The following is a 25,674-nucleotide window of genomic DNA, read 5'->3' on the forward strand; positions in this document are numbered from 1 at the left end:
GATGGAATGAGCTCTGAAATCCAAGCTCTGGTGCATACAACACTACCATTTGTTTGTTTGTTTGTTTGTTTAGAAGACTTAAAGCCTGCCACGTGGGTTCTTTTGCACTATGCAAAAACCTTAATATTTCCCCAGAAAGGCAGATGATGACCCGGAGCCAGGACTGTTTTTCAACAGGAACTCGGGGGAACTCAGTTCCGGCACTTCTTAGGTGGGTGTCCTTGCCATTCTAAGAGAATGGGGCAGGGGGCGTTCATTGTGAGTTCCGGCACCTGTTTTTCTAGAAAATAGCACTACTAGGAGCCATAGCAAAAGAAGAGAACAACAGAGTTAAGACTACCAAGTTACAGAGTAGCCAGCAAGGAGAGGGTTATGGAACAGCCTTCCCAAGGAAGCTCGCTTGGCACCATTCTTGTAGTCCTTTCATCCCTAAGCGAATACACCTCTGTTCAGCCAAGTTTTTTTTTTAAAAAAACCAACAACACTTGTGCAGTCTACTTCTCAGTTTTCAAACCTGTGGCTTTAATCTGTGTGCTCTGTTTTCGTAGCATTTATTTAATTTGGAAGTTATGCTTTTAATGTATGTTTTGGTTAGCTTCCCTGTATGGGGAAGGTTTTGATGTTTGATGTTTTATTATATTTTTATATGTGCTGGAAGCCTCCCAGAGTGGCTAGGGAAACCCAGTCAGATGGGCAGGTAATAATAATAATAATAATAATAATAATAATAATAATAATATTGAAAGCCATACAAAGAACTCTGTGTCATGAGACAGCTTACAAATCAACTTTTAAAACACTTTCACCCGTTATCTTTTCTGATGTTCAGGATCTGGACACCACATGTGGGCGGTAAGGTAAAGCTGACCATTAGGTCTAGTCACGGATGTCTCTGGGGTTGCGGCGCTCATCTCGCTTTACTGGCCGAGGGAGTCGGTGTTTGTCCGCAGACAGCTTCCAGGTCATGTGGCCAGCATGACTAAGGTGCTTCTGGCGAACCAGAGCAGCGCACGGAAACACTGTTTGCCTTCCCACTGGAGTGGTACCTATTTATCTACTTGCACTTTGACGTGTTTTCGAACTGCTAGGTTGGCAGGAGCAGGGACTGAGCAACAGGAGCTCACCCCATCGCGGGGATTCGAACTGCCGACCTTCCAATTGGCAAGCCCTAGGCTCTGTGGTTTAGACCACAGCGCCACCTGCGTCCCATTCAGGTGGGCGGTACATACTGCCAATTCCTCATTTTGTTCCTCAGCCCAGCAATGGGCTCTTCCACTGCCCACATTCAACAAACATGCTTCACTGCTTGTACCAAGTTCAGGAGTTGCTCCGTGCTGGAGATGGAGTCACTGGACTTGCCCAGAAAAAAATCACTCTTCCAGCTTTTCCTTCCCACTCTCTTCCCAAAAGAAGCTTTCTTGCTTCTTAGCTATCACTCCCACAGCTAGCAAGAGACATGATGCACATACCTGACTGTGTTTGGAACGTGGCAAGGACACCGCTTGTTGCATTTCAGCCCATAGTATCCCTCAGGGCACATCCGCTCCTGGCAATGGATCCCTTTGAAGCCTGGGTCGCACAGGCAGGCCCCGTTGATGTGGTAGCACTTGGCTCGGTTCTCGCAATTGCATTTCTGCATGCACTGAAAGCCAAACGTCCCAACAGGGCACTCCTCTTGGCATCTGCAAAGGAGAAGAAGCAGTGGCAGGTAGAGGCTCAATGTAAACTGGAGACGTGGGAGAGCTTCTAGCAAACCAGTTAAGTTTAAACAGCACCTGGCCCAATAAAAATCTGTAGCTCAGTGGCAGTTTGCAAGCAAAATGTCCCAGCATCTCCATATAGGACCAGCAATGAGCCCTGCCTGAAACTAGAGAGCCAACACTGGTCAAAGTGTGCAGTTTTGAGTTAGATGGGCCAATGGTACAAGGCGGCTTAAGAAAGATTGCTGTTCCTTGCTGGCCTGTTGCTCTACATCCAGTCTGTTCCTTGTCAACTTCCCCACCTGCACAGAACTAGAACATGAGAATTGGCTTGCTGGATCAGGCAAGAAGGTCCTGCTATATTTTTGGTAGCCATCAAGCTTAGCTTGATGCACCAACCTGATGCACCTGGAAGCTCATAAGAAGGACATAAAAATGGCTGGAGGAAAACCTGTACATGTGAACATATGAAGAGCCTTGCTGGATCAGGCCAAAGGATTATCTAGCCCAGTGTCCTGTTCTCACTGTGGCCAATCGGATGCCTATTGTCCTATGCCAATGAGATGTCCATGGGAAGCCCACAAGAAGGTGCTGCGTACAACAGCAGACAGCACTCTCCCCACTTGTGATTCCCAGCAACTGGCTTTTGGTGGTTTTTACCAGTGGAGGCAGAACATAGCCACCATGGCTAGTAGCTCCTGCATCATCCTGCCCATGCCCTAAAGTCATATGCCAATGCTCTCCTCTGAGAGCTCCCCTCTGTCCAAACTGAAGCTAAGAAAGCTGGAGGACTGTTATCTTTTCAAATTCCCATACAAAATGACCTATTCAGACAAACATGCAGATTAAAACACAGCAACGTACTGGAGTTCACACTTCTCTAAATACTGCATTGTGGGTCTTGGCATTTGAATTTATAAAAATACACTTTTTAAATACTTATTTTGAGAGGATGAAAAGAAAATGCCATAGATTAATGTAGAAATTGTCTAGTTGGCAGCATGGAACATTGAATAGTAACATTACATGCGAAAGCATTTTTCTGTAGCTCCCCCGCCCCCCTTATTTTGCCACCAATAGCCATGATCTTGATAAAGGGCAGTGCAAATTTCCTGGTTCCTCCAGCAGTAAACCCAGGCTCCTGCTCAAAAAGCCGCAACACGGAGCCACGCAAAGGATTGGTGTCTAAGCCACCTCCTGAGTTCTGAAACTTGCCCTACCCTGCAAGAAGCTTACATCTTCGTCTGAAATGATCTGCCATGAAGGACCACTATGTCGTATTATTAATAAAGTCTTATCGCATGGGCAGCAGGGACTGGAAATTGCCCAATCAGCATTCATTTAATCCTGCCATTGATTAAAATGTTTACTGTAACCTCCACGCAGAGAGGAGTTTGTTAAATGCCTTTTGTGGGTCATTTCGCAGACGGCACCGGAGAGAGTTAAAATATGATGATCAGGGAGAAAGGATTTAAACACGCAATGCTTGCCTGGGAAAGCAGGAGGGGAATGGCAATGAAATTGGTTGATACAAAAGGAAAAGTGCTATTGCAGCTGCTGGCTCCACTGAATATGCCCCCCCCAAACAAACAACATGTCCCATTGCTGTATATTCTTACATCAGATTTTACAAGGCAATGATTCTCAGGTATTTTCAGTGCAACAGCTATTGCAACATATCCGTAGTTAGGGACGTGCAAAACTGCCCATTTCAGTTTCTCTTGGTGCCTTGTTTTTCCAGGCTCAAGTTCAGTTTGCCACATTTCAGCATCAGCTTGCTGAAAGTTCACCAGCACTTTAGAGTGCCTTTCTCCTAATATTTACCGGTACACTTTCGTGCACACAGTTTTGCAAGGAAGTTCTCTTAATATAACATACTACTACTATGCCACATCAGCTGTCATGGCTTCCGCCACAGAATCCTGGGAGCTGCAGTTTCTTACACATGCTGAGAGTTGCTAGGACACCCCTTTACCAAAGTACAATCCATGGAGTTTCCTGAGAAGGATTGCTAAACCATGTTGGGAATTGTAACTCTGGGAGGGGAATAGAGGTCTCCTAACAACTCTCAGCACCCTTAACAAACTGCAGCCCCCCAGGGTTCTTTGTGGGTAAGCCATGACTGTTTATAGTTTTATCATAGTACTTTAAATGTATATTGTGGATAAGACCTGAAGTTAAGTTTGAAAGAAGCATTTTATTGCTGAAAGGAACCGTTTGCTGAGAGTGCTTGATAGCAGTCTGTATGTGTGAGGTGACCAGCACAATTTCTCTGGTTTGCAAATGTGCCCATGTGCCCCCAAAGCTTGGCAACCCCCTGGGTTACCACTTGATGCTGGTTGATTTGCATCCCTTCTGTTTACCAGTGAGACTTTCCTTGCTGCAAAGTTTGCCGTGTGCTGCTTCAGCTAGCGCTGAGGCAGGACGGAGCTTCCCTACCTGAGTAGTCTAGAAAGCATATACAGCTTTATGACACTAAAGGCAGGCAAAGAACTATTTCCCCTGCCACACTGGTATTTAAAAGCACAGATGCCTGCTTTCAGTTTGCATATCTTCTTGGCAGGCCTGAAAGCATGGTGAGATGTCTGGAGAGCTCGCTTTCCTAGCGCAGCCTGCCGATTTGAGCAGAAATGTAAAATACTTCGCAAGATGAATAGAGTAGTCAATACCGTACTATATCATCCTATATTTATAGATGAAACCAAATGGGAAAGAGCATCTAGAAATGAAACATCAATGGCCTAATCTATTTACATAATTAGCTACCCTCTTGCCCCCAACCCAACCGCTCTCCTAACTGTTTAACCAACTTATTTATCTGGAGATCAAGCAACCCCCTGCAAATGAATTTTATGCAACAAGAAACCAATAATGGCTCCTTTGGAATGTAAGGATCATCGCTGTAGGAATTAACTTACTGCAGAAAATGTCATCACTTTGCAACGTATCAATCTAATGGGTCTGCAACACCATTAGCAGCCAGATGCATTGCTCAATTAAATTACTCAACAAGCGACTAGACCCTCGTCATGTTTCTTGTTCAATTTTACATGGCTTCCTTCTTATCTGGGAAGAGCCGCATTATTATAAGTGCCATTGAAGTTTAATAAGTGTACAATTATTTGGGGCTGGGTTAATATATGTGCCAGCTGTAGAATTAATGGCTACAATTTCACAACGTATTAAACATTATGATGCCCTGTTAAACACGTTACATGCACAGAACAATATTTGTTTCTCCCACAACCAGGGTGGGGGAACTTTCTGACTGGGGGGGGGGGGAGTTGATATCTTTACCTGGTGGTGCCACATGGGCAAACCTGGACACGTGGTTTGCCCCCACCCACCTGTCAAAATCCCTTAAGCAGAGTTCCCAACTGGCCAACAGCCACTTTGGGAAACACAGCACTTGGGTCTGGCAAAGTGCTTTTTTCTCCTCTCCCACCAGCTGATGGCATAAGTGTCATCTGCTGATTGTCAGGTAGACATGGTTGGAGGGGGTGAATGGCTTTGTGGGCCACACTGGATCTCCTGGAGGGCCAAGATTGGCTTGCAGGCTGAAAGTTCCCCAGGCCTATTCTGAAGCCAGAGTGAGGAATCTGTGGCCCTTCAGATACCCTGTGGGGGAAGGACAGCTTTCATATCCCCTAAGCAATGGCCAAGGTGGCAGTGGAACCCAGATGGAGGGCCACACTTTCCCAACTCCCTGCTCTAAGGATGTCACAAGAAGAGCTATATTGTGCTGCCAACCCGTTCTCTTTGTCCAATGGAAAGAATTGAAATGGCACCCAAAAAATCGCAAGCATTTAAAAACTCGGGTGATCATGTTTTCATAAATATCATTATGGAGTACTCACGGGTAACAAAACAGCAAGGAAAATAAACTTGTTTGCTGTAATTGGTGAGATTTGGGGGAATTGTCCTCCCTCCATAAAAGATTCTAATCTTGCAATTCCGCAGCTCAAATACAGTTTCTTGCTGGCTGCAAGACTTGAGAACTGATTTCCCATGCTGTATTTCTACCAGAACTGTGGCTTCCAATAATTGGGGTCCACAATGAAAGCATTTGCATTGGATGCTCAGCTCACGTAAATTTCAGTGCAGCAGGGAAGTTATCTGGCACTATCAACTTGGCGTTTGTTGAGTTATTCAGAATGCACAGGCATGCTCCACAAACCAGAAAAAAGTGAGAAAGAAAAGGGAGCTATTCAGCTCCCACAGGCTTTTGTGACCGAGCTATTTCCCCACAAATATTTATCGAAAAATACATGTTTTATTATCTCTTCTGCAGGACTGTATGCTGTAGGCTAATACAGATTACCTTTGAAGAGTATTAGAAAGGGGATCCGGAAGGGATTGTTGTAAAAGAGCACCCATTAACAGGAACATTTCCTTGATTTATTTAAAAGGTCACCCACACGTTATTTCACCCAGAATGGGGGATGGGGGAAAGGAATCTTATTGCAGCCCATCAAGCCCAGGGAGCAATAGGGACAGAAATGAAATTGGCTGGTTGGTCCCATTGTTCAAATTAATTGAGAACGGTTTAGTCGCAATTTTAGGAACAAAAAAAGGATTTATTTATTTTTTTGGTCCTAAAAGTGAACCAGCAGCCCACCATGAGCTGAACCAGGATTGAAAGCTGCAATTACAATGGGCTTGGCTTCAGCACCCAGTTTTGGGATCCAGGGTGAACTCAGGGATAGATAATTTTTTCATTCCTTTCTGAACAACCTTCCAGTCCTACGAGCAATTGTTAGACCTTTGTACAGTTGGCTAGTTTCTACACATGCTTGACATGCCCCTCTCTATGCTGCCATTCAGTCAAGCAGGAAACATTAATTGAGCCTGGAGACACATTCTAGCCAGGAATTTAACACTTGGGGTGTAAAGCAGAGCCAGCAAGATGTTTGGCTTGGGAAGAGTTCTAGGGGCCAGACAAGAGTTATCCAAGGACAAATACAATCTTCAGTAGCTTGTAAAACCCCATCTCAAAGAAGAAGCAAACTTCTGAGCCCCTAAATTCTTCTCCCGAGAGGCAATGACTGCTCACCCAGTAAGCATCCCAGCTGAGTTGGGATTTGAATCCTGGTCTTTCACCTCCTAGACTGGTTGAAAGCTCTACACTGGCTGAAATCACCACAGAACACCTGGTCAGTCAATCCTTTCCTAGGCCAATGGATGACCATCTTTACATAAGTGGATCAGACCAGCCTGAAGACATTGGCTTGCTCAGTGTATAAAGTTTATGCCTTCAAGTATCATTTTGAAAGCATGAATAGAGCTTATGTTTCTCTTTGGGGAAAAGATAAGAGTTTCACCATTGCCCTTGATAAGAGTTTTGCCATTGCCCTTGATAGTTATAGTGGTCCTATTGGGGACCTTCACTCATACATCCATGAAAGGTTGATGTCAGTCTGCAACAGCTGTCCCCAGCCTGGTACCCTTCAGATGTTGTGGGACTACAACTTCCATCAGCCCCAGTCAGCATGGCCAATAGACAGGGATGATGGGAGCTGCAGTCCACTAATCACCTGGAAGACACAAACTCAGGGATTGCTGGTCTACAGAAATATATCATTTGGGACTCTCAGGTGCTTTGAACAGTCTTTCCACTCTCCCATCTAGAAATGCTGGAGTGGGGTATAGGAAACGGAGAAATGCAGTGCTTACTCTTGAGGGGATTAATTGGTATAAATATGTTTCATTTGCATATCTTGTAAACACGGAGAGATCTCCCTGTTAAAGTTTATTGCTGCAAATATCTAAATTAAATTAAATTTAATCCATTATGTTTTATAAGGGACATTAAAAAAAAGGAAAACCACAGCATCCTAGCTTATAATAAAAATGGAGGGGCTTTGCCAAAAGAAAAATTATAGAAGTGATAAGATCTAGCTATAAAAAAGAATGTGTCTCATTTCAGCAAAAGCAATGGGGTGCATGGCTATTTATTTATTTAATTAAAAGCATTTCTAAACAGCTTAATATTTCAAAAAATCTCAATCTACAGTGTATACAGTCTTCCTATATACATAAAACGGTAAGGCTGCCGTCTTATAATCCCCATTGGAGGATTTGTAGTGTCACATCAGAATCCTAGGAAGGGGAGGATCTAGGGGTTAATGTGGGGTTGATATGGGTAGGGTGGTGAGTCGAGTGAGGAGGAGCACTGGGGGGCCCCCATATAAAAACAATGGGTTGTAGTTGACTAAATTCTACTCTGAGTAGCCCCATTGAAATTAAGGGTGATAAATTGATCATGTCCTTTAATTTAAATAGGCCTACTCACCCAAAACAGAAATATAAACTCAGTTCTGGCACCTCTCAGGTGAGCGCCATTGCCATTATAAGAGAACAAGGGGGGCATTCATGGTGAGTTCCAGCACCACTTTTTCTAGAAAAAATAGCTCCCCATCTGCCACTTTCCCTAAGGATGCTGAGGAACCATTAATGAGTACTCTTTGGGTTCAGCTAGTCAACCAGCTACAAATCCACCTAACAGTTTCCTGTTAATAAATAAAAGAATAAATAAATACATAAATATGTGTGTCTGCTAAAAAGTAATCCTTGTTCAGTTCAGTGGGACTTACTCCCAGGTAAACGTACACAGGATCAAAGCCTTATCCTCCGAGGAAAAGGAGCTCTTTATTATCGGATTCCATTACTGACACTTTCAAAGGAAAATCTTCTCAATCCCCTTTTAAAATAGTTTTCTTGAAATAGCTTTAGTGTGAAGAATTATATTTGACACCTATTGGGCCAACCTGATTCATGTGTTTGCAAGGACTTCAAGAGATATATGTAAATGTCTCCAGCTAGGACTTTTTACTTCTGTATGGGATCTGAAGCTCCTTCTGTCAAAACGAATAAGGCTTGAACAAGGCCCAGGAGCCTTTGTGCTCTTAACATCTGGGAGGATTTGCAGGTTTTCTTTCTGCATTGTTTTCTTATCAAGTTATGTATGGCGTATGCTTAAAATATGTGTGTGGTGTGAGGTTTAGAGGTTAGAGTGTCAGACTAGGAAAATCAAATAAAATTCTTTAAAAAAAAAATAGAGTGTCAGACTAGAACCTGGGAGACCAGGGTTCAAATCCTCACTCGGCCATGAAGCTTGCTGTGTGACCTTGGGCCAGTCACACTCTCTCAACTTAACCAACCTCACAGGGTTGTTGTGAGGATAAAGTGGAGAGGTGGTGAAGGTGTGTATGCCACCCTGAGATCCTTGGACGAAACAAATGTAAATGTTTAAAATAACACTCAAATACTGCTAAATGTTTGCTTTTTAAAATTAATTTAAATAGTGCATCTCTCGGTATTCATTAGACTTTTTTTTTTTTTTTTGGAAGGGTTCGTACATCTTGGCAGGAGCAAAAGTAGTTGCAGCAATTAATGCCAATTTTACCTGTGAGCAGTAGGCTCACATTCACATACCTCTCTGCATCCTCCATCCAGGTAAGTAAGAAGCATTAGCAGGATGCAAGGATGCATTCCAGCCAGGCATAAAGGAAACTGCAAGCAGGGCCAAGGAGTGGTGTAACCTGGGGAGGAGCCCGAGGGCCAGATAGAAAGGCCTTGAGGGCCACATTTACCATCCCCCCAGTCCTGAGGTTCACCATCTCTGACAATGGGACTTTGCTAATTGATGTTTCATTGGGTTGAAAGAGTTTTAACTGGCAATCCACACACAGGAGAATGAAGTTTTCCACCTGCTACCTTCATACCTACCTGTCTCCCATATAGCCTGCAGTGCATAGGCAAACCCCCGTCACATGATCACATTGCCCTCCATTATGACATGGGCAATCCTGGCTGCAATTAACCCCATATGTTCCTGATGGACACGGCTGGGCACATACAAAGCCCTACGTAGGAGGAGACAGAGAGAAAAAACAGTCATTTCAGGTTAACATGCAGCAAAACAAACAAAGAAAGAAACACATTGCATTTATATGTGCATTAAAGGATGTGCTTTGCATTTCATGCCATCTAATTAAGTGCTTGCCACTTTACCAGTATGTACTGTATATTAAATGCATATTTTAGGTTGGAAGTCATATGAGAACGTGGACTTTAGGATAAAATGTGTATGAAATGACCACGTCAGGGTAAACTGTGTTCATAAATGTCTGTTTGCCAGGGAATACATAGAAAGTAATGTGAATTTTAATGCAAAGTAATACAAAGTAATGTGCACTTTAAAAATTGCATGAATGGGACTTATAAATGAATGTAAGAGGACATGGAAACATACTGAGCCTTCCATTCATATGCCACACAATCCATCCAATTTCTACCAGTAGTTGCTACCATTGAGAAGCTATGGGGTTCAATCCTGCTTGGAAACCTTGCCAAGCCATGTTGTCACTGCCACAACCCTCGGGTCAGGTTCCCCTTATTCACTGGATGGGGCCAGGGGTTCTGAGTGGGAGAAGGAATCACCCTAGGCATACACAACCACTCAGAAGGCACACTGATGCACACTGCCTTCCATCAGCCACAGCTGGTGACACATTGACACTGCTATCTAGACAAAGATAACCTAACTTCTGTTGTCTATGCTCTGGTAACCTCTAGGTTAGATTACTGCAACACATTATAAGTGGGGCTGCCTCTGAAGATGGTTGGAAACTTCAGCTAGTGCAAAATTAAGTGGCCAGGTTGCTCACTGGGGCAGGACGGTTTGAGCATATTGCACTGATTCTGGCTGTCCATTCGTTTCCTGGCCCAATTCATAGTGCTGGTTTCACTTATAAAGTCTTAAATGGCTCAGGACTGCAATACCTCAAGAACTGCCTCTCCCCACATGAACCAACCAGAACCCTGCGATCATAATCCGAGGCCCTTCTTCATGTGCCTTCTCCATGAGAGATCCAGAGGGTGGCAACATGAGAACAGGCCTTTTCTGTGGTGACTCCCCATTTGTGGAAAGCTCTCCCCAGGGAGGCTCATTTGGTGCCTTCATTATTAACCTTTAGGCACCATGTATTGTGTATTCTCATTTTGTATTTTTACATTGTAAGATATGGATTTATGGATGAAGGGCAGTATACAAATTGAATAAATAATAATAATAATAATAATAATAATAATAATAATAATAATAATAATAGCAGATTAATCTCAGTTCAATATTTGTAATAGAACAGTGTCTTCCACCATACCTTATGGAAAGGGGCCAGCATAGGGGGTCTAGGGCACATTGTGTGGCACATTCAAAACTTTGTCCTCCCACAACTTACTGCCATTTCCCCTCTCATAGTACAGTATCTGTCACCTGAGGCAGTTGCCTCACTCGGCTTAACAGTAGGACCGGCCCTGCCTCTCAGTCAAGCACCTTAAAGCATTTTAGGAAGGAGAGGGTGGTGGTGGAAGAGGAAACAACGAACAGTTCTCAGGGCAAATAAAAAACACTGTTGTTGTTGTTGTTGTTGTTGTTGAGTCATTCAGTGGTGTCCGACTCTTTGTGACCCCATGGACCAGAGCACGCCAGACACCCCTATCCTCCACTGCCTCCCACAGTTTGGCCAAACTCATGCTAGTTGCTTCGAGAACACTGTCCAACCATCTCATCCTCTGTCGTCCCCTTCTCCTTGTGCCCTCCATCTTTCCCAACACCAGGGTCTTTTCCAGGAAGTCTTCTCTTCTCATGAGGTGGTCAAAGTACTGGAGCCTCAACTTCAGGATCTGTCCTTCCAGTGAACACTCAGGGCTGATTTCTTTAAGGATGGATAAGTTTGATCTTTTTGCAGTCCATGGGACTCTCAAGAGTCTCCTCCAGCACCATAATTCAAAAGCATCAATTCTTCGGCGATCAGTCTTCTTTATGGTCCAGCTCTCACTTCCATACATTACTACTGGGAAAACCATAGCTTTAACTATACGGACCTTTGTCGCCAAGGTGATGTCACAGCACATCTCAAAACAAGAATGGGAACGGCTTCATAGTTGCCTTCCTCTGACAGCTTCTTCACTCACAGGCCAGGAAGATTTGGTAATACCAACAACCCCAGAATACAGTGGATCTCACTAATCATGAAGCAGGACTCTGAAAGCCTATCCTAACCTGTATGATTGTGGCTCTTCAGCTGTGGAAGGGATAGCTTGGCCTCAATTCAAGAGCATCCAGGCCCTGCCATAACCATTTGTGTCTCAAGGCTTGAGCAAAGAGTGATATTTTGAATCTCTCTCCAGGAAGGCAAGTTGCCCACTGATCATGATAATAAATGCCTTTTCTCATCATGTTTCAAAGAGGAGAGGATTTCTATCAGCAAATGATGAGGAAGCAGTGCTCCGAGATGCATCCCCTCAAGAGAGGTGTGAATCTTTCAGCACAAACGTGCATTTAGGGAATACAAAATGCCCATCTCCGGAGGATCAAATGTCAGAGCAAAGTTGCAAGCAATTTTATGCATCTCATCAACACAGTTTGTTCCATCAGCAACTTTGCAAAGACTTAAGGCTTGTGCGCTCTTCAGCGCCCTTCCCCAATGTCATCAACTGCTGCCAAGGAAAGCAAAAGATGGTCCCAGCACCACCCCCTCTCCCAACACTTCATTTAAGTCAGAACAAGAATTAAAAGGAATTCTCCTCTCCAACGGAACATGTGCTGCAAGGACTTTGGGGCAATCAGACATGATCTTGAATACACAGAAGAGCCTGAATAAGGATTAGGTAAGTTACAGGTGGGTAGCCGTGTTGGTCTGCCATAGTCAAAACAAAATAAAAATTTCTTTCCAGTAGCACCTTAGAGACCAACTAAGTTTGTTCTTGGTATGAGCTTTCGTGTGCATGCACACTTCTTCAGATACACTGAAACAGAAGTCACCAGATCCTTAAATATAGTGAGGGAGTGGGGAGGGGTATTACTCAGAGGGTGGTGGGAATGGGTGATCAGCTGACAGGTGTGGAAAACCTGTTGACGACTCTTAACGGCTGCAATTAGTCTTGCAGGGAAAGGCAAGGGGTGAGATGGCTAAAGATAGCTTTGTCATGTATAATGAGATAAGAATCCAATGTCTTTGTTCAGACCAGGTTTCTCCATGGTTTTAAGTTTGGTGATTAGTTGCAATTCAGCCACTTCTCTTTCCAGTCTATTTCTGAAATTTCTTTGTATTAAGACAGCTACTTTGAGATCTTTTATAGAATGTCCTGGGAGATTGAAGTGTTCTCCTACTGGTTTCTCTGTCTTGTGATTAGGTAAAACTTCCAACTTTCAGCCACTCTCTTCTATTCATAACCAGTGTATCAGATAAGCACTTCCATCATGCAGTGTACAATTAAACTACAGAACTTGCTCCCACAGAAGGAAGTGATGGCCACCAACTTGGATGGCTTTAAACTAGAATTGGACAAATATATGGAGGATAAGCCTATCAATGCTTAGTAGCTGCAACTAGAGGCAGTAATACTTCTAAATACCAGTTGCTGGAGACTGCAGGAGGGGAGAGTACTCCTGTGCTTGGGTCCTGCTGGTGGAAATACCACAGGCAGCCTCTGTGAGAACAGGATGCTGGACTAGATGAGCCATTGGCTCTTTTCAGACCTTTCAATGCACCACGAAGGTGCAGGGGGGGCAGTGGAGGGGAGGGGCGCTCCCAGACAACGTGTTTATTTAGCATTCATCTCATGTGTTTGTCGGGAGGTTGGACAGTGCTGCACCAAACATTATTCCACATTTTCCTGTGCATCTTCCCATCACATTTCTTATTGCAAAAGTCTTATCTTTGAGGGAGGCAGGTGTTGTGCAAGAGCTCCCAATCAACTGCGGTTGCGCCACCTGAACTTGCTAGTATGTGATTGAATCCCACCCCAAAATAGCAACACTCTCGAGATGTCCAAGGATTCCACTTCACACGAGTGACTGTGAAAGTGGAACTGAAAGACCTTCCTCTGGGGTAGATGCCAAACACAAAAAGTGTGAAAACGGGCAGGGGTAGCATTCATATGTTTGGCATGAAATCTTGGCTCCTTTTGAGATTGCAAAACCTAAAGGAGAACAGGCTCTTGTGCTCGCTGATATAAGGCTCCTTACTGTAGTTCAGTGTGTTTTAGAGTGGAACAATCTTTCTTTAGGAGCTTGTGATTTCTTAAAATTCAGAAGTGCTTTTCAAAACCTGAACAACTCAGGAATCAGCTTGAAAAATAAAGCAATTCTGCTCCCTCATTCATCCGTGTTGAACCTCTGCAAATAAGATGTGAAGAGAGCGGGGTGGGGGGTGGGGGGTTTCAAGGTCCTGAAGGAGGAGTATCTTTTGTTGAAATGCATCGAACTACGACAAAGTTTTGCCTCGGTGAGCCTTGTTTTGTTCATTTGAGATGCCTTCCCCCTTTTTCTTGTGCTCCCTTTGAGATAAGCCTAATAATGCTGTCACAGACAAGGAGAGTCAGCAGGGATTCCGTTTTTGAGGGTAGCGCCAAGCAATGCAGCCAGAGAGAGCCCCATAACTGTTCTACAGAGGGTTGGAGACAGAGCTGCCTGACAATGGACATGAACAGAGGGACTTTACAAAGGGGATGTTTGCACTCTAGGCAGAGTCCACCCTAGCCAGAACATGCCTCAACTTAGAGCAGCCTTTGTCAACCAGCTGTGCTTTAGATCAGTGTTTTTCAACCTTTTTTGGGCAAAGGCACACTTGTTTCATGAAAAAAATCACGAGGCACACCACCATTAGAAAATGTTAAAAAAAAATAACTCTGTGCCTATATTGACTATATATAAAGTAATTCTCTTGAATTTTTCAATTTTTCCCACGGCACACCAGGCAACACCTCGCGGCACACTAGTGTGCCGCGGAACAGTGGTTGAAAAACACTGCTTTAGATGTTTTGGAGCATACCACCATCAGCCACAGCCAGCACAGTTCATGCTGGTTGAAGCTGATGGTGGCTGATCCTCCAAATCACATAGAATCATAGAATTGTAGAGTTGGAAGGGTCACCTAGTCCAACCCCTGGCAATCCAGGAGTCATGTTGTCTGGCCTGGGGCTTGAACCTATGACCCTGAGATTAAGAGTCTTGTGCTCCACCAACTGAGCTATACCACAGGATTCCAGGTTGGCAAAGGCTGACTGAGACCATGCCCCAGGCTCTAAGAACATTAGAAGAGCCTGCTGGCCCATCTAGTCCAGCATCCTGTTCTCACAATGGCCAACCAGATGCCTCTGGGAAGCAAACAAGCAGGACCTACCGTATGTGCAATGGGGCTCTTTCCTCCTGTAGTTTCCAGCAACTGGTATTCAGAAGCATCACTGCCTTTGACCGTAAGGCAGAGCATAGCCATTGTGGCTGGTAGCCACTGGTAGCCTTTTCTTTGCATGCCATTGCAATAGATAATTACAGTTAACAGTAACATATTATTGTAATTGAAACAAAATAAAAATAAAAATCCTTCCAGCAGCACCTTAGAGACCAACTAAGTTTGTTATTGGTACGAACTTTCGTGTGCATGCACACTTCTTCAGATATTATTGTAAAGCAGTAGTGGCCAGCTTAGTGGGGCACTGTTGCATCTTTCATGTATGGGGCTTGGTGGGGAGGCGATATTGTGGCTGTGCAGACACACCAGCATCAGTGTCAGATTGGCTCTGTTGGTGCATCTGATCCGAGTCCTGCTCAGCCACATCCAGGGAAGCTGCAGTGATCCCTGTGCCAGACAGAGTGGCTCTGGTTTCCACCGCACTGCCTGCTATTGCTGCAAAGCTGGATTTCCCGCTAGATTCTTCGTCCTACCGAGCAGGCACACTATCTGAGAACAGGAGCAATGCTATCTTTAAAAGGAGGGAACTGAAGGGTAGGGAGGAGGAAAGAGACAGAGAGCGCACGCTGATCTTCCCTTTCAATCTCCTGCTTCAACTGGAAACCTGATTCCTCAGGGAGCAAATCTCTTGGCAGAGCTGCATTTCATCATATGCACCCCAGGGGAGCGTAGAAACTGCTGTTCTCTTGCGACGGTTTCTGGTCCCAGGTGAAATCAAGTTGGAGTCGATGTATATTAATAAACCTGAAGTTGCAAATGTCTTCAAGGAATACTGGCGCACGCATAGCGTATATTATACATATGCCCAAAGCACACTAAACGTGCATTCAAAATGTCTATAGCCAAAGACAGGCCTTCTGCGGAACACAAGGCCACTAGGACAGTAGCACCTCCTTTCTGTTTCTCCATTCCTGGCTTGCTGCAGCCAGAAATGTCCTCCAAACATCAAGAGTTAAAAACACAAAGCAAGAAAAGAATAAGGAAAAAGTTTCTCTCTCCCCCTCCCCCCCCCCAGACATACACAGTGGCTGTGCAGAATCTTTTTCCTCTTTCATGAAAGCCCTGGAGAGGCCCTTTAAACTTAAAATCCCAACATTTGCAAGTGGAGTGCTTTTGCTTCTAACTGCCTCTGCTTCCCCCAGAGCTCCTGCTCTGCCTCTTTCAGTGTGTGTGCAAGTCTGTGTATGTGTGTTTTAAACTCAGCTCAGTTCAAAAGCAGCCGCTGTTAACTGCAGGTTTGTCCCCAGGGAACAGAACAACCAAGGATAGGGTTTTCGAAAGAAGTCCCCCTGGCCCTTGGAATGCATCTCTCTGTTTCTTCCAGGCAGCATCAGTGCAGACAGGCGCATTTACGGTCCACCCACCAACTGAGTAGAATAGAATTTCTACAGCTTACACACCCACACACAAGGTAGTGCACTTTTAACCCTGAAACAAACAGTCTCTCTGGCTGTACTTGTGCAGCCACACACCTGCAGGTCATATTGCACCACCAGCTTCAGGGTGATGTGCAACTTATCTGCTTGATGGTGCGGCACCATAGGTCCACTACACACGGCTTAACATCCATGCTCAGGCAAGCCACAGAATCCGGACCACAGGCTGCCATCATCAGTTGTGCTGGATTCAATTATTCAGTACCGACTTGCTTTCTGTATTTAGCAGTTTATGGCACAGCCTCAACGATGCACTTCTGTAAGCTATATTGCCCCCCTATGCTCCTTTGTGAGGAAGTGTGGGATATACATATATGAATTTACTAAATAAATAAAATAAAATAAACATTGCCTCCAGTTGTTACGCACCTTCTTCCTGCACTTTATTAATTGCAACTCTGTCATTTGTATTATTCTGTTGTTTAACATCATTTAAAAATATTGCAAGAAATTTGCCTGGGGATTATTGTAGTTTCCCTGGGGTTACAGCAGTTACAGGCATGGGAAAGTGTGATGGTGTCAGGTGAGGGAACAGGAAGGGTCAGACATTTAAAATCCACCCCTGCTCCAGTCCATCTTCCAACCCAAATAACCTAAGCTGTCCTAGCAATTTGCCCTCTGGCAATGAGGTGCTGTTACGCAGTGTCGGTACAAAAGAAAACAATTGCTATCCAAAACTTGATTGTGAACACAGAAACATAGGAATCTGCCTTATACCAAGGGGGCGCCTGGAGATGGGGATTTTGATCCAAACTACTGAAAATAAATGAATTATCTGGAGCAGGCAGATGTTTTTCATACTAGTTTTTTGATATCTGTATTAGGCATTATTCTATCTCCTGTTCAGTTTTAAGGTGTTCAAGTTGGAATGGTTTATTTCTATTGTTTTACACAAATGTGTTCAGATTGGTGTTTTTTTGCATTTATTTCCAATTGTTTCTCATCTGTATTTTTTTTTGAGTGGCTATACTTAATTGTTCACTTTGGGCACCATGTTGTGGGAGGGTGTCAGACAAACAAACTGATGATGGAGGTGGTGATGCCAGCATTGCAGAGGGTTGGGCTAGATGACATTTTGGGTCTGTTCCAACTCTTTCATTCTGTGATTCTACAATGATGACAATGGTGATATAGACCCGACTGAACACAGCTGGGAGCTTATTATGAAACCAACTTTGTGACGGTGGCAAAACACAACAGAACATAACCAACGGGTTGGGTCCAGCAAAGTTCTGCTTAGAGTAGACCCACTGACATTAAGGGGGCTAAATTAGACCATTCATTTCAGTGGATCTACTGTGAATAGGATTCTGGATAGCTCAGTCAGTAAAGCATGAGACACTTAATCTCAGGGCCATGGGTTTGAGCTCCATATTGGGCAAAAGATTCCTGCACTGCAGGGGATTGGACTGAATAACCCTTGAGGCTCCTTCCAACTCTAAAATTCTATGAATCTATGAGTCTATGATTCTATGGCTAATACTAAAAACAATCCAATACTTCTCTATTAGCCTTGCATCCTGAGGAGCAACCCTAATTGTAAGGGTGGTAGTCCTGCCATTCGGCACTCTCTCCACCCTGTCACGATTCACCAGGAGATCCATGGGGAGAAGAAGAGTGCACAGTTCAGCACATTCCTGCCATAGCCCAGAGCCTGTCACGATTGTTCCAGCACAGACCTGGTGGCTCCTCTTCCCCACCCCCTCGTGCAATCCACAGCTTCCAGCCATCTTCATAGCCTTTCATGGTATTAACCAAGAAGGACCCCCAGAGTCTGTCTGACACCCCTTCCCCTGCCTCTCCCTTTCTCTGCCCGATTCCAGCAGCGGGAACTTGCCAACAGGCTAATTGTCAAATGATGGAATGATGCCAGGGAATGGAGCACAGCTGAATGAAGCCTTGGCAAATCCAGAGGGAGTTAATTATCACATTATTGATACAGATTTAGATTTAGAAGGGGGGGGGAGAAAAAAAGAGCGCAGCCTTTCCCCCCCTCTCCCTTGACACACAGAATTAAAGGTGCGAGTAATAATGCGCTGCCTCGAAGCCAATCCCCGGCAGCCCCTCTTAACACAAGTAAAATTATGCCAGAAATGAGCAAGATTATGCGAGCAGGAGGGAAAGAATTGCATTGACCTCTGTAGCAGACCTCCCTCTGACACAGTGCAAACACTCCCCAGAGTCTCTGAGATGCAGCATTCACGCCTTCCCTTTCTGTGACTTTGGACGCCTCTTGTTCTCATCCATCTCATTTGAATCTTGCTCTTCCTCCCAGGAGATCATCGGTGGCCTAAGAGCCTCCACCCCACACTGACCACGTTTTATGAGCAGACCATGTTTTATAGTTAGGCTAAGAGATTATGGGCTGTGGCAGGATCACCTGGGGAGCTTCATGGCTGCGGGCAAATGGAAGCCAGATCTCCCTGATAAAGAGCCACATGCTTCATCTCATTGTTATGCTCAGGTAGAAGCAAAAGAGGCGATTAGTTTATCTTTCTCGTTAGTCACAGAACAACAAAATTGTAGAGTTGGAAGGGATCCAAAGGGTCATCTACTCCAAACCCCTGCAATGACATAGAACTCAGCCCCAGCTATAATTAATAATAATAATAATAATAATAATAATAATAATAATAATAATAATAATAGTTGTTAGAAGGCCCCTTTTCCCTTCAGAGAGCTACATTTCCCAGCATACTCTGGGAAATACAGTCTTTTAAGCCACTCAGGGAATTGCAGTTCTATGAGGGGAACAAGGGCCTCCTAACAACTCTCAGCACCCTTAACAAACTACAGCTCCCAGGATTCTTTGGGGGAAGCCATGACCATTAAAGTGGCATCATGCTGCTTTAAATGTATGGTGTGGATTCAGCCTCAGCTCATGCTAGCCACTTAGCACATCTCTTGAGCCTCACTGTCAGTTCGGTGAGTCTGGTGCTCATCCTGGAAAACAGTCCAACAGATCCCTGGGGAGCGCTGCCTATTAGAATATGAGATTGGATGCCATATTTTAAAAGGCACTTACTGAATCTGTCTTGTGCAAATGGCTTGGAGAGGTGTTATGCAAGGCTTAACCCCACCGACATTTATGTGCACTAATGTATGTTCCAAGGGGTGCATGACTGCAGCTGTAGTCCAATGTTACATACCATCCATCCTGGGGGACAGGCACACTCTCCAGTGACGTGGTGGCAGGTCCCCCCATTCTGGCACGGGCACCGCTGCTCACACTGCGCTCCATGGCTGCCAGGAGGACAATGCTCTTCGCAGCTTCGCAGGTGTTGTCGGAAGCGAGGAGGGACGGACACCAAAATGAAACATAAAACAGACATGGAAATAATTTACATCAGGAAGCTACAAGAGGGCAGCCCACTACAGCATTGTTGCAGGAGCGCCTACACAAATAATCAAACACTCAGCAAATTCTGATCGACGGCATCAACGGTAAAATGTAGCTATCCAATATTTATTGCTCTAAACAACATTGCTTTTGTTTCAGATCCTTTGTTCGTTTTAAGAGCCCTTCACTCAGAAAGATAAACTTCTGGTTCATGGGAGCTAAAAGTATTTCCACAAGGGGAAGATTCAGTTGTACACTGGGCAAGCGGTATGGCAAGCTGGGTGGAAGTTATGTGCTGAACTCCCCAAACTCAACAAACATTTGCAATACAGCATGATCGGCCCTTACGCAAGGTTTGGTTCAAAGGGTTCCCATGTACACATGAAAATCGTGCACGCCACACATATGGTCTGCGAGGGAAACGTGTTCACTATGTGATGGTGAGCTTTGCTTCCTTGGTGGGTCACAAGTTGCACGGGGCTTCTCTCCAAAGGAAGGAATCCTAACCGGGCACATTTCAGACAACTGTGGCACTAATATTTAAAGCACTATGATGCCCCTTCAAACAGTCATAGCTTTCCACAAACAATTCTGGGAGCTGTAGTTTGCCAAGGGTGCAGAGAGTTGCTAGGAGGCCCCTCTTCTCCTCACAGAACTACAATTCCCAAAGTTCCCTGCAAAGAGGGATCGATGGTTTGACTACTCTCCGAACTGTAGCTGTGGGAACAGAGGCCTCCTAACAACTCTCAAGCTACAGCTCCCAGAATTCCTTGGGGCAAGCCATGGCTGCTTAAAGTGGCATCATAGTGCTTCAAATGTACAGTGTGAATGTGGTCCTAAGAGAAAGCAACTGTTGCAAATCCTGCATGTAAAAGGTACCAGCACTCAACTTACAAGACACCTGTGTATCCAGGAGCACAGTGGCACTCCCCAGTCTTATGGTCACAGGTGGCCCCATTGTGACACTGGCACTTCAGCTGGCAGCCTTTGCCGTAACTTCCTGGGTCACACAAATCCTCACAGCGCCACCCTTTGTATCCAGTCGCACAGACGCAGGCGCCAGTGATGGGGTTGCAAAGCGCTTCGTTCTGGCACTGGCAGCGGTTGCTGCAGTGAGGACCCCAGTGGTCACTATCACAGCCTGGAAGCAGAAGGAGAAGGAGAAACACACACTCATTTAGCAGAAGAATACATCACTCCCCACATCAAACACACACATACACATAGGTGGAAATTATAGCTGAAATTATTCAGAAGGTATTTCCTGAGCTTTTTAGCTGTTGTAAGAAAAGGTTTTTTGGCTCTGAAGGCAGCCCTGTTTAGGGACATTTTTAATATCTAACGCTGTATTGTTTTAACATTCATTTGGGAGCCGGCCAGAGTGGCTGGGGAAGCTCAGCCAGATGGGCGGGGTACAAATAATAATAAATTGTTGTTGTTGTTGTTGTTGTTGTTGTTGTTGTTGTTGTTTTTCACTATTATTAACTGTATTTTTTAAAAAAATTGTTATGTTGCAAATTACCAAGGAAATACTTTAGAAGATGGGTATCTGCATACATTTAATAAATAACATATATTCTCTCTCTCTCTCTCTCTCTCTCTCTCTCTCTCTCTCTCTCTCTCTCTCTCTCAACTTTCCTCTCCAAAGGAATGCCCCTTTGCAGAATTTCATCTTCATTTTCTCCACTATTCCTCCCCCCCCAGTGCCCCAACCCACACAAACGCCTTCGAATGATGGCAGGTCTGGAGTATCCTTTAAAAGCAAGACATGGTATGCTCCCTTGCGAGACTCTCCCTATGAGATTGGTGCACTTGGAGACACTAGCTTCTCTTAAATGGCATGCGTCTGTTGCAAACAGCAGAGGTAGTGCTGAGTTCTTGGTGATGGGATGGGGGTCATGCGCCGTGGCGGCTCCTCCTCCTCCTCCTCCTCCTCCTCTTCAGTTATCCAGCCCCCCCCCCTCTATATGGTCAATGTCCTTCCCTGTTCCTGGGGAATATCTCCACTCCATGGATGGGGCTGGACATGGAGTCAGTGGCCCTGTCCATCTCCCTTCCCCAGTCTCTAAAGGCAAGGGAGTGAGGGCCCTCCTCTCGCAGGCTATTCCCCACCAAAGGCATCCTTTTTGCCCCCTCCTCTTCTTCCTCATCATCTGAGAGCAGCTGTCACCCCAGCACTGTGCCAATCAGGATTGAAGGGGTCATCACACACACACACACACCCCTCAAAGGGAGAAAATATATTGAAAAGCTCACAGAGAACGATAGGCACTTGGGTATGTCTAAAGTCATACCAGCCTTTAGATCATAGACTGGGGCTGTGTTAGCAGAGAGGATAGGACACTCCAATCTCTGACTGGCTCTCAGGGCGATCGTGTCCCCTGGATTTACAGCAACAGAAAAAAAGGAACAAGTCCTGGCAATACAACCACTACATCATGCATTGTTTTTACTGCATAGTAAACAAGGATGGATTTATCTCTTTTCCCTATGGATGGGGATACAGGGATGAGAGAGAGAAGAGCTGTTGTCTCTGCCAATTTCAGACGCTCTCTCTCAAAAATAGACTTGTCTCTTGAATAGGGCTTGGCATGCAGCCAGGTTGACCAGGACTCTTGTCCCCTAGGCCTGTTTTTGCCAGGAAAAAGTCTGTTTCCCCCTCTCATAATGTTAGAACCCATGGATATCCAATGAAGCTGAATGCTGGAAGATTTAGGAAAGACAAAATCAAGTATTTCTTCACACAGTGCATTGTCAAACCATACAACTCACTTCCCCCAGGAGTCAGCGATGGCCACCGATTTGGATGGCTTTAAAAGGGGATTAGCCAAATTAATGGAGAAAGTAATCAATGGTTACTAGCCACAAGGGCTATGCTCTGCCTCCACAACTGGAGGCAGAAATGCTTCTGAATTTATGGAAATCACAGGAGGAGAGAGTGCTCTTGTGCTTAGATCCTGCTAGAAGGTTTCCCATTGGGGCATTAGGTTGACCACTGTGAGAACAGGATTCTGGACTAAATGGGTCATTGGCCTGATCCAGCAGGCTCTTCTTATGTTAAGCCTGGGCACAGGAAACAGCAGTAAGGGAGGTGATGCATATGAGCATAAACAAAGTGACTTGCCAGGGAATGACCACAAGCAGCCAGAGGATCCCAGGAAATATTGAGTCTCAACACCTCTGCATTTAGAAACTAAACATTGATGTCGGACTCCTTATCAGACATCTGGGCAAATCTTTCAGTCGAGTTAACCCAGTGAGATAGCATCATTAGCACTCTTAAAAGAAAAAGAAAAAAACACACATCACCAGAATTCTTCCTCCAGAGACCATGTAAATAAGGAAGCAACATTCACTACAGCAAAACCAAATCTGAGCATCTTTAAAGGCTCTGGCTTAATTTGACCTTATTTCAGGGTCTCTCTCTCTCTCTCCCTCTCCCTCTCTGCACGTGACAAAATCCATACTCTTTATATGATGTGTCAGGGGAGCATTATAAATATTCCATCAAAGGTAAAGAGAAGGAAGGGAGAATTCTTGGCTCAACCTGAAAGCCAAGAGAGCCAAATCCTCTCCTGCTTTTGCACCACAAGGCACCCTGGAGCTGCCCGATTTATTTCCAATTTACATCCAGATGAGCAGGAGGTAGAAAGGAGAGGATTCGGCCAGAATAATAAACCATTCCAGAACATTTGGAACATGCATTTTTTATCATTTAAATAAAATACTAATCTTGTAAGGAAGGTAGATAATGAATTGAATGGAGGAAGTTGAATGGGAGAAGAGGAGATCCCAGGAGCAGAGCACTTGGGGACAGCCATCAATACCTCTCTCTTTGAGGAAGAGCTGCAGCTCGGTGGAAGAACACCCACTTTGTATGCAGAAAGTCCTGGGTTCAATCCCAGAAAGCATTTCCAGGTACAACTGGAGAGACCACCTCCTGGAAACCCTGAGGAGCTGTTGTCAGTCAGTGCAGACACTACTGAGTGGTTTTGACTCTGTATAAGGCCGCTCCCCACCCTCTGTATTAAAAGCAAACACCCAATAAAGTTACAGTGTAAAAGATGCTGAAGTCCTGTCCAACTATGAAAACCAGGCCTACTCTTTCTTCCTATTCAAAATTTCACTCTTAGCATAGGAACAAAGAAAGCTACTCTATAACAATCCAGACTGTCGGTCCATTTAGCTCAGTGTTGTCTACACTGACTGGCAGTGGCTGTCCCGATAAATGGTCTCTCCCAGTTCTACCTGGAGTTGCTGGGAATTGAACTGTGACCTTCTGCACTCAGAGCATATACTCTTATCCCTGAGCTATGGCTCTTACCCCCAAACAAACAGGAAACACATTGAACAAATTTGTAAAAGATGCTTTCATTCCAGATTTCCCTGAATGAGCCATGGGTATGTCTTCCAACTCTTCTAGGAACACAGGAATGTGCCTTACACTGAGTCAGGCCACTGGTCCGGCCAGCTAAGTATTGCCTGCACTAGCTGGCAGAAGCTGCCCAGGGTTTCAGCCAGTCTCTCACAGCCCTACTTAGAGCTGCTGGGCATTTCTGTATGCAATCTGCCACTCAGCAATAGCCCTTCCTTATCTCACAAGGCCATGATTACTCCCTGGGCCACCCCCTTGCTGAGTGCAGAGGAAAAACATTGCAGGAGGGTCCCCCCACCACCACCACAAGCAATGCTGAAATGGGGTCGTAAGAGAGGCATTTCAAAACTTGAAACAATTATTCCGATGGTGCTTTTCCACATTTGCTTTCTGTAATGCCTAGCTCCCCTGTTGGGAGTTCACACCCGTGAGAACAGCATTTGCACAAAGCATGCATGGCTAGCACTGAACCTGCAAAACGCAACGCGGGGAATGAGAAGCTTGCTCCCACCACCCCTATCGCACGTGGGAAGCATCTGTCAACATTTCAACTCCCACGTTAGAGCAAGACAGCATAGCAGCTTCAGCTGCATCACAGGGCGATGTTGGCTGCGGTCCACTTCACAGCCACAGTTCAGCTTGGCTCCATTGAACACCGTTGGCAAGAGAAACACAGGACAGGGGACTGCTTAAACAAGTTGCAATAACAAGAGGCTGAGAAACCCACTTCCATGCAGGCTGTTCCTCCCACTCTGCTGTAGGCTCCAGCCAAGTCTATTAAACGACTTGTTCCCTTCATAAGATGCATCAAACTCACACAAGTTACTGTTTTTGGTTGGAGCATGCCAGCGATGCACTGGTTATCTTCATGCAGCTGAAACTCAGTTCCCAAAGCTTATCCTGATAAAACAGCAACAACACAACTGCTTATTCAAACAAGCTTTCCACATGCATCATAGACTTGTAGAGTTGGAAGGGACCCAAATGGTCTTCAAGCCCAGAGTTATGGCAAAATGTACAAATTATGGGTGATGAACTTTTTCTGTTGAGGCCCACGTGCCCCTGGGGATAATCCGTTGGAGCCAGATGTCAGAGATGGGCAGGGCCAGAGCCACCTCCATCTCTCTCTTGAGGTCATCACCGCCCCACATTCTCTTTCTCTCTTAAGGTCATCATCACCCAACCACACTCTCTGAATCATATTTGCACACACCATCCATCCATCCATCCATCCATCCATCCAATGAATGTCTACCAGGTACTTTCAAATATTTATCCTGTAGGGAGTTGCAATCCCAAAAAACTGTAGAGCACCAGGTTACAACATAGGAATCTGCCCTTCACAGAGTAGACAATTGGTCCATCTAGCACTATATTGCTGACACTGACTGGCAGTGTGTTTCCAATTTGGGACATCCAGACATACCTTGAGATGCCAGGGACTGAACCTGGGACCTTCCGTATGCAAAGCAGATACTCTTCAGCTGAGCTATGTCTTTATGAAAGTGATTCACATGGAAGATGGTGCAAGCTTGTTTTCTGCTGCTCCAGAGGGGAGGACCCA

The 25,674-nt window shown here is 45.0% G+C and overlaps 1 protein-coding gene across 1 annotated transcript in view; it reads right to left on the reverse strand.

The window, feature by feature from the left end:
- The window catches only part of MEGF11 (multiple EGF like domains 11), a 318,441-nt gene that overhangs the window by 98,805 nt on the left and 193,962 nt on the right, over nucleotides 1-25,674 (reverse strand). Inside the window, exons 7-10 of the mRNA XM_033167284.1 lie at nucleotides 20,630-20,876; nucleotides 19,545-19,665; nucleotides 9,429-9,565; nucleotides 1,470-1,682 (exon numbers count right to left, since the gene is read on the reverse strand). Coding sequence (XP_033023175.1) covers nucleotides 1,470-1,682; nucleotides 9,429-9,565; nucleotides 19,545-19,665; nucleotides 20,630-20,876 — 718 coding nt within the window. The remainder of the gene's footprint in view (nucleotides 1-1,469; nucleotides 1,683-9,428; nucleotides 9,566-19,544; nucleotides 19,666-20,629; nucleotides 20,877-25,674) is intronic.

Source organism: Lacerta agilis, chromosome 13 (assembly GCF_009819535.1).
Source record: "Lacerta agilis isolate rLacAgi1 chromosome 13, rLacAgi1.pri, whole genome shotgun sequence".
NCBI classification, from domain to species: domain Eukaryota; kingdom Metazoa; phylum Chordata; class Lepidosauria; order Squamata; family Lacertidae; genus Lacerta; species Lacerta agilis.